Consider the following 13,828-nt stretch of genomic DNA (forward strand, 5'->3'; position numbering starts at 1 on the left):
TGATCATGAGGTATATCGTGGAGTGTATTTTTTCGGAATTTTTTGATGACATTTGTCGGAGAAATGGCTGGGTGTATGAGATGCGTTATTTCACTGGCGGATACGATTTCTCATGTTTCGATCATCTGAAACACAAAAACCCACTTTATTCTTAAAAAGTACATGAATGGTTATCGTCCCTACTAGAATCATGAAAAAATGTTGGTAAATACAAAAGAATTAATGGTTTTTTTTATTTTTCCTCATGTTTTTTACATAAATTTTGTCATAACATTGTCAATAAATTATAACATAAAAATATTAAGCAAATAACTTACGAGATAATATTATAGTATATTAACTTATGTATATTTTATTCCGATCGTTCAGTTTTCCTAGCATCTTATGATAAGGTTAACCGATCTAAAAAATTTCTTCGGATATTGCATTTTTCAAGAAACAAAGTTTACTTATTATATTCCGTTCAGGGTGTAAAAAATGTTTTTGGTTTATTATTGTAAAGTATACCAATGTTTACAACTAAAAAACAGTGTCACTATTTGAATTTTGCTGCTCAATAATAAAATTAAATCGTTTATCGTTTCAAGCACAAAACAATAATGAACAGAACCTGACGATTTTAGTCTTACGTCCTCGGCATTATGGTACTATGACAGCATTACACACTTATATATCTATGTATACTCCATAATGGAAGAGGAAGTTGTGTAAATATTTGGTACGCTTACATATGTATGTATGTGCATATCATATCTAATTGATATCTATACAACTTCTCCAATTATATGTTACTCATTAAGTAATAACTTCAAGGGCTTAACCAAGACAATCTAATTGTAGCAATGAGTACCGAAGAGAATCTTATACAACTTACCAAAATATTGCGTAACACTGATTGACAGTAATTCCATTTCAATTGAAAAATGGATGCGCTTATAAATGAAGCTATTAGCAAATAAGAGCATGTCTGCAGTTAACAAAAAAAAATTAATGAGCCTGATTGTACGCCGGTGTGAGCTCTGGAAATTGGTTACTCTTTAACAAGTTCACGCGCCGAACAATAGTCATTTGTGGTACACCCGTAATTAAACACTTTTTATAGAGACACGCATACATGTATGTATGTACGAACTCACAAGTATTTACTTACTACACATACATACTAGTGCCAAGCGGACGCAATTGGAAGAGTCAAACATGATGAACGTCATACTTTCACAGTACTACTAAATATATTGTTATAACTATTTTTCACCCAACAATAGAATCAGAGGAAATATATTGATAAACAAGTAAGGAAGGGCTAACCGAATATTTTATACTCTTGCAACTTGCAAGAATCAAAGCCATGGAAATATCTTAAGGTGCAAAACGTCAACTAGAAGATCGGAATCCAAGCACACACTCACGCACTGATCGACATATTCGACTTAAGGTTTATTAGAAAAACGAAAATCATGCATGTATTATCTACCCGATTTTATCTTTTTTGCCGATTCTACAAAATATTAACATGTCTTCTTCTTCTTCTTTACTGGCGTAGACACCGCTTACGCGATTATAGCCGAGTTAACAACAGCGCGCCAGTCGTTTCTTTTCTTCGCTACGTGCGCCAATTGCATATTCCAAGCGAAGCCAGACGTTTCCCCACTTGGTCAGAGCTGAAGTGTTTTCGTCCATCCGGACAATATGACCTAACCACTGTCGTTTAATTCGCTGAACTATCTCAATGTCGTCATATATCTCGTACAGCTCATCGTTCCATCGAATGCGATATTCGCCGTGGCCAATGCGCAAAGGACCGTAAATCTTTCGCAGAACCTTTCTCTCGAAAACTCGCAACGTCGACTCATAGGTTGTTGTCATCGTCCAAGCCTCTGCACCATATAGCAAGACGGGAATTATGAGCGACTTATAGAGTTTGGCTTTTGTTCGTCGAGAGAGGGCTTTACATTTCAATTGCCTACTCAGTGCGAAGTAGCACCTGTTGGCAAGAGTAATCCTGCGTTGGATTTCCAGGCTGACATTGTTGGTGGTGTTAATACTGGTTTCAAAATAGACGAAATTATCTACAACTTCAAAGTTATGACTGTCAACAGTGACGTGAGGGCCAAGTCGCGAATGCGACGACTGTTTGTTTGATGACAGGAGATATTTCGTCTTGCCCTCGTTCACTGCCAGACCCATTTGCTTCCTTGTTCAGTCTGGAAAAAGCAGAACTAACGGCGCGGGTGTTGGGGCCAATGACATCAATATCATCGGCATACGCCAGCAGCTGCACACTCTTATAAAAGATTGTACCTTAGAGTGATTCAAAAAAAAATTTTTTTTTTGATAGGTATTCGGAAAAATAGGTTCCTAGACACCTCTCTCTATGAGTTTTTAATTGTAACGGGAAGGTCCTCCTACATACAGTTTTATATTTTTTCTTATTATCAGATAGAAAAATTTCTATCTCGCTTCCAACTACTTGAAAAAATATCTTGTTCCTTAGATTTTGTAGGAAATTGAATGCCCTAAAAAAAGGTCTTGTATGATTTTTTCGTAAACCCAACCGTTTAAAAAATATTAATAGTTAAAGTTTGATTATTTTTGGGAAAAATTTTTTATTTCTTATAAATTTTATAACGGAGACGTCCTTCTCGATCCTGACGGAGCTTTTGGTGTTGCTCAACGTCAGCTTACACAGCCGTATTAGTATTCATCCGAGGCTTGTTGTCCCTTTTCATTGGTACTGTTTTTTTTACTTGACGGATCCCAAGCCCAGTGCGCAATCCTGCGGAGGGGATGGTTCGCCTTCTCACTTTAGCTCGCCTTCAAACGGATGTTCTTAGGCTACCCAGAGGATACTTGGTCAAAGACCGGAAGTCGTGAGCTGCTTGAGTCATATGTAAAAAAATCGTTTCTGGCCACTCCCAAGTGAATGGCGATCAGAGAACTTTCCTCACTTGCGTGAACTTCTACACATGACTCCATCCTCCATTGACATGTTACATTCTGATAAAATGTTCCCTGGGATACATTAAAGTACCTTACAGACCATCAATAATCATATAGAGTATAGTCAACGGGATGTTATTTGTTTATCATATGGGAACTATGTCAAATTTTCGCCCAATTTTATAAATTTTAGGCTCAAAGACACATTGTTATTAGTAAAACACGCTCTCTTATTTTTATGGTATCCAGTTACCTAACAGTTCAAAAAGGGTAGTACTGGCCCGATTCAACCCATTTTTGATACACAGTGATGCCATTGTCAGGAAAGGTTTAAGGTAAAATTTAATGTTTCTGGCGTATTTAACTATTGAACTATAGTGGTTGTCTTCCGATTTCATCAATTTTTACAGTGTCGGTAGGGGTCCGTAATGATTTGTTCTGAGGGAATTTGGTATTTGTAGTTTAAGTGGTTTAGGAGATATTTACAGTAAACCAATTAAAGGGCGGGGCCATTTACAGTTCTTTATCTTAATTTGGTACTTATTTTCGGCACTTTATATGTTTTCGCTTAATAATACTTTGTGGACGTGGCAGTGCTCAGATTACGCCTACCTACAACAACCGCATGACAATGCCGTGAAACATAGTACATATGTGCCAAGTTTCATGAAGATATCTAAGTTTTTATTTACAGCTTGCACGGACGGAGTTAGTTAGTTTTGGGTGATACAAACAACCCATAGGTGACAAAAGTTATTATATGTACTTGTTACAATATGCAAACAAAATGCAATTGAAATCTAAGATACTTGTAGTAATGTCAAAACAAAAAACTGGTTTGAATTCTACGTATATAAGGTCAAAACTCGTACTCCTGCTTTGCAATACTAAAGTTTAACCTTATGTCGAAGCATACGTATAATGAATCACAACTTTATTTTGTATACATACATGTTCACACTTTGCCCGTTGACGATACCAATTTAATTAATATTTTCAACTTTCGTCTGTCAAACGATCATGTATCATTATGAAGCAGCATATGTAAGGAAACATTGACTTTCATTTACCATAGTTTTTAATGGTTTTCGCCAAATACCGCAAACATTGTAAAACCGTTAATGCTTGCAAAAACTAATTATTGTATGACCTTTTTGCAAATATTCAATTTATTTTAATAAAATGAACTAACGGTACCAATGAAAGTAAAATTCAAACTTAATTAGCCAAAATATGGTGTAATTTTCAAAATTGGCCAAAAATTAGTATTAATGATGAGGCATAGTTAAGTATACATGCGTTCAAAAATTAATAGCAGGAAGCGACCTCCAGGTATGTTGGAGTAGCCGAATGAAATCTTTTGTTGCCGCTAAAAGTTTTTTTATATTTTGGCTTTCATTAAAGCCCAAATATTCTCTATTGATATGTACTCTGATGGGCAATTTAAAGAAACAATATGATTTTCTTGTTAATTGTTTGTACTTTTCTTAGCCAAACAACCTTTGATTCGTTAGAAAAGCTGCGTTAAAACGTTTCATATACTGATCGCTAATTTGTCTTATTTTACAAAGTGTCTGGTTAACAGCTATCTGTCAGCTAAGTTCTCATTAACTTAACCAAGACTCATTCTTTTTTATCAGATATTCAAAAAATACCAGCTGCACTTCATAATTTAACATTCATATTATTCTTATTATTTTTTCCTTAAAATTTTTACCTGAGATCTTCTTAGAAATCTATGGTTTATTTAACGAATTAAATAAGGTTTATTAATTTATTTTAATTTATGATCTCCGGCAGCCTGTGCACACATTTTCGCTATTACCTGATTCGCTTGAAAAAAGGAAAAATTCAGTTTGTGCAAGCGATAACTTGAGTAATTGAGATGAAACTTGCTTCATACTATACTATATATTTCTTGACACCCAAAAGAAATTCGTATCATACTCGGACCACTTCCACACCCACTAAACGCCATTAAACGAAAATCTATAAAGTGCAACAACTAAGCAATGAAATTAAGATACCGAACTGCAATTTGGTACAAGGGATCCCGGGTACAAGTGACACCTGTTGGCTGAAATTTTTTTAAAGTGAGCATCCTCAAAATGGTTTAAGATATAAGAACAGTTATAAAAATTGATTGGCACCGCCCAACTTTAGGTAAAATCTTATATCTCAGGAACCAGTTTCAATCAAATTTGGTTTGTGAGGTTACCCGGAATTTCTATCATATAGTATACAAAGAAAATGGGCGAGATCTGACAAACGCGTCTACTTTTCATATAACTCGCCATACTTTAAATTCCACTTGCTTCTTTTACCTCCAGTATACAAACACTAATGAATATATCGGATAAGACCTTGCACAAGTAATGTCCGTCAGGTTTTGATATTCTGCTCAAAAATTCTCGCAATTGGACCCCTGTATTTTATGAAATTTTATTAGCTTCACCTGTCAGTTTGTATGTACATATGCACATACATATGTATGCATTCCTCATGTGGCTAAATAATAGTAAGTATAATAAAATACATGCTTTTAAAGCATTTTAAAATGAAAAGTTAAAAATAATTCTTAATTAACTAACAGTGAAATTGATCGAAGAATGTGTGATTTTTTTTTTGCGAAAACCACGCGATGCTTTGGGAGTTTTCGTTATTTTTAAATAAAAATTTCACAAAATATTTAAATATGAATATTTTATATGATGAATTGCATAACTAAAATACTTACATCAATATATGATTGCATATATGTATTTTAAAAAAAAAAAACTAGCGTTTATTGGAACCTCTGAAATATACCTAACCACTTAATATTTCAGAACTTCTTTCCAATGCGACTATGACCTTTGGCTCGTTTCTTTGAATTTGAAGTTATGAGTGCTATTCTCAGCCATTGTCCATGCCAAATGAAAAATATCGGTTTGAGTATTACCGTTGCTATCTGTTTCTCCGTTCTTTAAACTCTGGTGACCACTGCCAATTCCGCTCTTCGCGCAACGCTCAGCCATTCACCTATGTAGCTGCCACTCAGAGGCGCTTGAACATCAACTTAAGACTTAAGTATGTTATGTACATAGTTTGTATGTATGTACGTACACTATTTTACATTGGTGTGCATACATCTAAAAACATGTACTGCTTGTTGACGTGCTCGGTGCTTCGACATCTTTACGCGTTGTTGTTGTAGTTGTAGTGGCAGAAATCTCTTAGGCGCTAGCTGAGTGAGCCTACGTCTTGACTTGCTGTTTTCAACTTGTGGTACTCATCGGCCAGATATCGTGCGCGCATTCGCAGTGGAGCAATGCCCGACAACGCATCACTACGTCGGAATCAGTGTCGATAGAGTCTCGTGCGTTACAAAAATAATATACTTTAATGGTTTTCGCTTGGTGTCTGTGATATCTGCATTTGAATAGTTTAAAGCTGATGCATAAAAAATTGTTTGCAATGAAGAAAAAGGCACATTACATTGTTGGCTTCAAAATTAAGGCAAATGAGATAATACATGGTAACAAAACTGAAAAGTTTCAAAAGTGATTGTAAGAAAAGTTGTCAGTGTTTTAAGAAAAAGAGGTACATTTTCAGTGTGTGTTGACTTCGCGCTAAAAGTTTATTTTCACATAAGGTTCGCCGAGTCATAGCTGATAATGACCTCTGTAATACCCACTTGACTAAGTCAACGAGCTTACATGCCATAAGTGCAAGTCCACAAATTAATTAGCTACGCACATACATATGAATGTATATACATATGTACATGCATTCATAGGTGAAATACACATACATTGATACAGGACTTACTGCAATATTATTACGTTTTCGATTGAAATGATTTAACAAAAGTGTTATTTTGTTTGTTAATAATTTGTAGTTAAACCATAAATAAATAAATTTTGTATTAAAAGTTTCACCGTTTTGTTAGTGTAGAGTGTGTGAGACATCCGTACATAAATATAAAAATTCGAACTACTTTTTGTCCTTTGAAAAAAAAATATTGGTCTAAGCAATTTATGCACTCTGTACAGTGAAGTCACTGTATGTATAAGAAAACATATGCATCTTTGTACATACATAAATACATATGTGTGTACTAAATAGCATAATGTGCACTCACAAATCGTTCATGTGTATTTTTGGGCGAACAAAGTTACGCACAGATGCACATTATGTGTATGAACGAGTATCACATATGTATATATGTACATATGGATAGCTGCAAATGTTCATAGTTATGTATACATACTTGTATTTTGCTAATTTTTCGTAGTGAAAGTATGTCTTAATATGTTTACCAACAAATATGATTATTAAATACAGAAATTTAACATATTTCAACTATTTGATACAATTTTTATTATTGTATTTATTACACAACTTTTAAATTATTTTTTATGAGCATAAATCAAGAAAATTTAAATGTGAATTGTAAAAATTAGAAGTTTAAATTTAATTTGACTTTAGTCTATTTTATTTTCCAATTTTATAATTTTTTAACTATCAATGTCATCAAAGTGTTTATTTTTTGATCGTTTTAATTGAAAATGCCTAAAATAAGATTTTCAATGTCTATCAAAAAAACTTACCTTATGTAATAAGTTTGACATCAATATACCATTAAATAAGTAGGTATATTCGAGTGTTTTTTTAGATCAAATTGAAAAATATTTCATATTTACTTTATTATAATTTATTTTTACCTAAACTGTAACTCTTTTGAGTCATTTCCATTAAATTCCCTTAAAATTTTAATAAAAGTCAATAAATTTTTAAAGCAAAATTAAAATCATATTTGACAAAAATTTCGTAGGTTTTTGGGACAGGTAGACTTTATTTTATTAATTTAATGAGTAATTATAATACATTTAACGTCATTATTTTTGGAAAATGTAATAAATTTTTTATTTACCTTCCTCTGTATAGCGAATTGTATAACTGACAGTGTTGCAAATAATGCATTAATTAACAATTGAAGTAACATTTGACTTTCCTAAACATTTTGTATAAAAAATATTAACATGGGGATTACTACGTATGTATATTATATATTATTTTATACATACATATGTTATATGTATAATGGAATTTCCATTGTTTACATATTGTAACATGCGCACATTTTCAAAGCTGATACATTTTTTGCCACACATGATTCAAATCATCAAATAGGAAATTGTTGTTGTTTGCTGTACTCGTACATTTACTCGTAGTTTACCCGCAGTTTCACATTGATTCAAACAATCGTCGCAACGCTATGAACTGACATGATACGATTTGAACCGAAGCCAGCCATACCGTTTACTCGATCGTGATTGCCGAAGAACAGATTGTTCGTTTTGCATCAAATCATTTGACGCTGGCTGGTACTCGAATTGATCAACAATGTTGTCTATGATGAACTGAATTGTTTTGATTGTGTTTTTGGCATAAGTGTTTGTTCTGATTTAATTATACTCATTGCAGCTCTCTGATAGGCGCATATAAAATTCCGAAACATAAATTACAGTCTGAAATAGTATTACTCCACTCACAGATGCATAACTATGTATATGAAGTATATAAAGTTTACATATATGTATAAGCATATACATACATAAGTGCAACAAACAAATGGACACGCGCTTTGTAGACACATGAATAAAACAATTTGCTACACATAAATAGTACTATAAAAATAAATCCGCAATAAACAACGGCAAACAACATAAATCGATACAAACCACATACAAAAACTAAAGAAATGCACAACAGGTTGAGTGAAAATACATAGCTGCAAGGCTAGTGCTTCAGTTAATACACACAAATTAACGCAACATAGAGTGCAATAATCTCCTCTTGTCGATACTACCAACGATGGTAACTTGCAGTATGGTGGACACTGTGCCCGTTTCGAAAATGAATACCGCGCATGTTCGAAAGCCACTAAGCAGCAATTCTTCCGGTTTCCGGCTTTTGGACGCCGATCACTTGGAAACAGCCTCAAGTGTCAGCAAAAATTCTGTTTACAAATTAAAAATTGATCTGATGTTCGATGACACCAGGTATGTGTAAACTAAATATAAGATTTCAATGTAAGTTAAATAAATTAAAAGTTCCATATAAAATAAGAATATTCTAGCTAGCGCTAGATGGTAATCGTTCAATAGCTTTAACACTGCAGCTTCGTAGAATGTACCATGACCTGGAAATGTTTAAGTGTGATTCCCTCCTTTATCCAGTTTTTCACTTTTGGTGTGCATACAAGTAAATTATTGGTTAATTTTTTTTCATCCTCTTATATTTATATCGATCCACTTCTTTAGAGTATTGTTATTTCGGTGTCAGGTTTGTTTCGTCGAAAAAAGACCTGTTTTCATGAATTTTTTTAGAAAAAATTATTGCTGTAGATTTATTTTACTTATTATTATATGAAAGTACATACTTAAAAAAAGTTGTATCGAAAAATAGCGAGGAATTACGGATTTATTGTCGATCTCTGCAGGCACCTCGAAAAGAAGTTTTTGTGCGGTGACCAGCCTACAGCATCACTGGATCATCTGAAACCAAAAAATCAAAATGCTTTCTTTAGTTTATTAGTTTATCTTTCAATTGACGTCGAGTTTTTTTTAATTTTTCAATTTTTCAATTTTTGGTACCATTTTTAAGCCAAAATGACGATTTTAGACGAAAAAATCGACCTATTTGTGAAATTGTTAGTAATTAAAATTTTTGTCGACGTCATTCGAGAGCTATATATACATACATATGTAGAATATTTGTACAAAATTTCAAAACGATCGATGCAGTAGTTTTTTCTGTAGGCTAGTCACCGACCTTAAAAATGACATATTTCGGAAAATCGATTCAAAGTTCTCGCCGCTCAGCGTAGCTAGCTGGAAGGCGCACAAACCTAAGTTAGAGGTACTGTTATTCAACCTGCTGTAACCTCGTTAGTTTTTCTCCGAATAATCTAAAACTTTAACACAATATTCTTGAGATGTTGATGGTTCAGAAAAAAATATAAAAAATGGAAAAAAATTTGTCAAACCTTACCCCCTCTTAAAATAAATAAGGAAGCGATGAGTTCGAGTATTACCCAAATTTTAATACTCTTGAAACTTACAAGACTTAAATCAGAGGTAATACCTTCAAATACATAAGGCTTGTTAGATAAATGGGATCTAGTTTTCACCTTATTTTATTCATTTTAAACAAAAATATTTACCGTTATTAGAAAAACACGCTAGCTATGCGTTAGAAAGTCAGCCGGAAGTTCGAAAATATTTACGTTACGTATATGGGGGCTCAGGGAAGTGTTGACGCGATTTAACCCAGTTTTGACGCATATACATACATATTATTATCAGAAAAGGATTCTTCCCAAATTTTAATTATACATTTTAATTTTAAATTTTAGGCACTGTGGTATTCTTATTCGGTACCTAGGAGCTTGAAATTTAAAATTTTATTAGGAATGTCAGAAGAATGTCATACACCGTGTTTAGATGAAATCGTTACTCTTAAAGGAAGGCGGTGCCACGCCGATTGCCCAATTTTGTTCTTTAAAACCCTTTCATACCATCTCGGGTGTAAAATTTACTGTCTCTGGCGTATTTAATTAGTGATTTATCACGCTTTTAGTAGTTTTAAACAGTACCGTTATAAAGAGAGTGAGCGGTGTTATCATCGGATTTCTTTTTTCATTCACATTGTCGGTAGGAAAACTTGTAATATTTACTCTATGCAAATTTTATTGTAGTAGCTATAAGGATTTAGGAAATATGTATATTAAACCTAGTAGATGGCAGAGCAAGGCAACTTTTTCCAAATTACAGGTCTATGAATGTACATCTCAATTGTATGCGTAGTTCTCTAATATTTGCCAAGGAACACGCATACCAAGTTTGAATATGATATGATATCTAATTTTTCACTCAAGAAGGAGAAAGGCCGACATCCTGATTACACCTCGTCCCGTCATCCTGACCATACATATATACATATATGTATAAATGTCGCAAAATAATTCAACATACATTATTCGATGAACTCGTAAAATAAATACAGTCAAATTTGGTATCTATGTAATAAGTTATGTATATTATACGGTAGGTCAAAAACTCAATTAATTTTGTAATTATAGTTTATTCCTGTATACGAACGGTGCACGAATTGCAGAATTTTCTACTTGGTGCAACGGCAAAACAGCAAACACACGTAGAAAATTATTTGCAATGGCTGTAAAATATGTCGGACCAAAACCCATGTTTATTTTCGTGCAGTGAGTGAAAGATTTGTTACAGTCTCAATAAATTGACCGAATCAGCCGTTCATATATCACTAGATTCTGCAATGGGTGCTCTCTTGGCCTTGCTTATTTTGGTATAGGATTTTTGCATTTTGTGTCATCGTGCAATCTTGCTTTTAGCAAGAGAATCCCCCTATTCTCACATGATGTATTTCTGTCCTAAGCTTAACCAAAACGGCTAAATTTAATATATTGATGTACAAAACATCTATCAGAGTATCGGAATTCATAATGTTAGGGATATGCGATTAAGGCCAAACTCTAGACTAACTCGAGGAAACGAGCCTCAAAGCCGCTGTTCGAATTGCAGTAGTTCTGGAACCTATTTCTTCGGAGTATACCAATGAAACTTCGGGACTACATTTTTGAATAGTTTTTCAATTGACTAGAGTAAAAAATTGTTTTGAAAATTCTAGGAGGCATAGGAGGGGGAGCCTTTAAGCGAAAGTCCATAAGCGCCATAACTATGCACTAATTAATACATATGTTTATAGAACCGTAAGTTGGCAAGGAAGAATGAGTATTAAGGGGCATGTGTGGGCTAAAAATTAAAAAAAGGGCATGGCACCGCCCTCAAATTTGTTTATTGTCCACATTTACTAAACCACTTAATTTAAATTTATACCACTTAGTTTTGGTAACTTACGCGAAGGGGGTACATTTTTGAACCACAAACATTTTCATTTATTCCAAGTGACTCACAGGTTTTAAATGGGTATCAAACATTATAAAGGATTAATAGCGCCATCATGTCAAGTTTTCAGGTGCAGTTTCTCTGTTTCTACCCGTTTTATCGTTAGTGGTACTCATTTTAAACCATCGGGAGTTTTGTATTGAAAAATATTATATTTATTTTGTGATCAGATAATATGGACAAGTGCCGAAAAGACCTAAGTGATGAGAAATCAGGATTGTGCTGAAATTCCCTCCGACTTAGAATCAATTGAGGGTGATACCGAAGATTCTGCTCATTCCGTTTCCGATGCATTTAATTCCGACGAGGATATACCATTGGCCATTTTATTTCCTCAATCAGCTTTAGAAGACAGTAATTTTGGTGTTGAAAATATGGAGCCACCCGATTGGAGTACTTTTTTTCTAATTTTGGAAATTTGGCTATGCAATTCATATATTTTGTGTAATTTAACGGAACAACACTCCCTTAAGCATAAATAATTTTGGCTTGGAATACTTGCAGTTGAAGGGTTCCTATCGGAATCAGACGTAACTATGGATATGTGGAACAAGCAAGCAATATTCCACTATGTCTATTGAAGATAAAACATCGTTCCAAGAATCCATAAATTACGTCACACGAATTTAAGGACTTTTTAACCCCTCCCCCCGTCCTTGTCACAAGTTGTCACATTTTGAACTAGCACCCCTATCACTCCCTGTGACTCCATAACCTTCTGATGTCTGTTTAATTAACAGAGGTGGTGGTAAAAATCCTTCTTTTAATAATTTCCAAAGACTAGAACGTCTTACACTACAACATGCAATAGTTTCACATTTAACTATTTGTAAAAAATATTGTGACTCACGTACATGATTAGCATACTAAGTAGCATTATTTTTCAACATCATAGCCTGTTCAATATCCAGTCCAGTAACAGTTGGTGCAACACATTCAGCAACGACTGGAAAATTATCAATGACTAACTTGCTCCAAATGTCAGCCAACACATTTCCCGCACTTTCGAAGTTTCGTTTTTCTATAACTAAGTGAGTAGTTCGATTACTTGAATCAAGACGTGACCCAAAATCATCATGATTTAATAGTACACCAGTAAGTTCGCGACTGAGAGGTGCCATGCGCCGTTCAACTCTGTTACATGCACTCCTTCCTGGGGCATTTGTAGCTATATAAATTGAGTCTAAATGAAAATCTTTAAAATGTTGTAAATGTGAAACTACATATAGCGCGGGAGACAATTTTGTAACTTTGATTAAAATTATAATATAAAAAAAGTACGATTCGCAGAAGAACCCCAATGTTTACAAATTTATTGTAACGAACCCTGGACAGTTATACTTGTAAGAAGCAGGGGCAGTAAAAAGCTTCGTTACAACTTATTTAAGTATTAAAAAACAAAGATTGTGTTTATAAATGTTTAATATTTTTTGTTTACCTATAAATTTCACGTTTGTACATCACAAATTTTGAAATGTGATGTCACAAAGCTTTTGACCCCCCCTGCCCCTTGTCACACAATGTCACTTCTGAATGATACCCTCCCCCCCTTCAAGGTGTGACGTAATTTATGGATGGCCCCTTATACAAAATACAAAAAATTTTAGTTTTTTTTTTAATTTTTTATATTAAATTAAATGAATTTGATTGTAACGAAAAAAAACGTTTTTGACGCTCAAAGGGTACAAAATTTTTGAAAACTTTTATCGCTTAAAGAGTTAAGTTATAATAATAAAATTCACTCAGGACAAATACTATTTGATTTTAACCCGTCTCGTCTTCCTGATCATATACAGTATAACTCTATATCTATCGATTAGTTTTAGTTGATACCAACCACCGTTAGATGAACAAAACTATTATAATCTATAGCATGTTGGAAAAAATGAAAAGGTTGAAAT

The 13,828-nt window shown here is 33.7% G+C and overlaps 2 protein-coding genes across 3 annotated transcripts in view; both read left to right on the forward strand.

Moving 5' to 3' along the window:
* Positions 1-13,828, forward strand: part of LOC105232980 (intraflagellar transport protein 88 homolog) — a 268,695-nt gene that overhangs the window by 141,386 nt on the left and 113,481 nt on the right. The window lies entirely within an intron of this gene.
* Positions 6,219-13,828, forward strand: part of LOC105228232 (uncharacterized) — a 35,252-nt gene continuing 27,642 nt past the window's right edge. For both annotated transcript variants that reach the window (XM_019991339.3, XM_011207962.4), the window contains exons 1-2: positions 6,219-6,457; positions 8,410-8,987. In XM_019991339.3, coding sequence (XP_019846898.2) covers positions 8,800-8,987 — 188 coding nt within the window. In that variant the 5' untranslated portion in view covers positions 6,219-6,457; positions 8,410-8,799. The remainder of the gene's footprint in view (positions 6,458-8,409; positions 8,988-13,828) is intronic.

Source organism: Bactrocera dorsalis, chromosome 2 (assembly GCF_023373825.1).
Source record: "Bactrocera dorsalis isolate Fly_Bdor chromosome 2, ASM2337382v1, whole genome shotgun sequence".
NCBI lineage: Eukaryota > Metazoa > Arthropoda > Insecta > Diptera > Tephritidae > Bactrocera > Bactrocera dorsalis.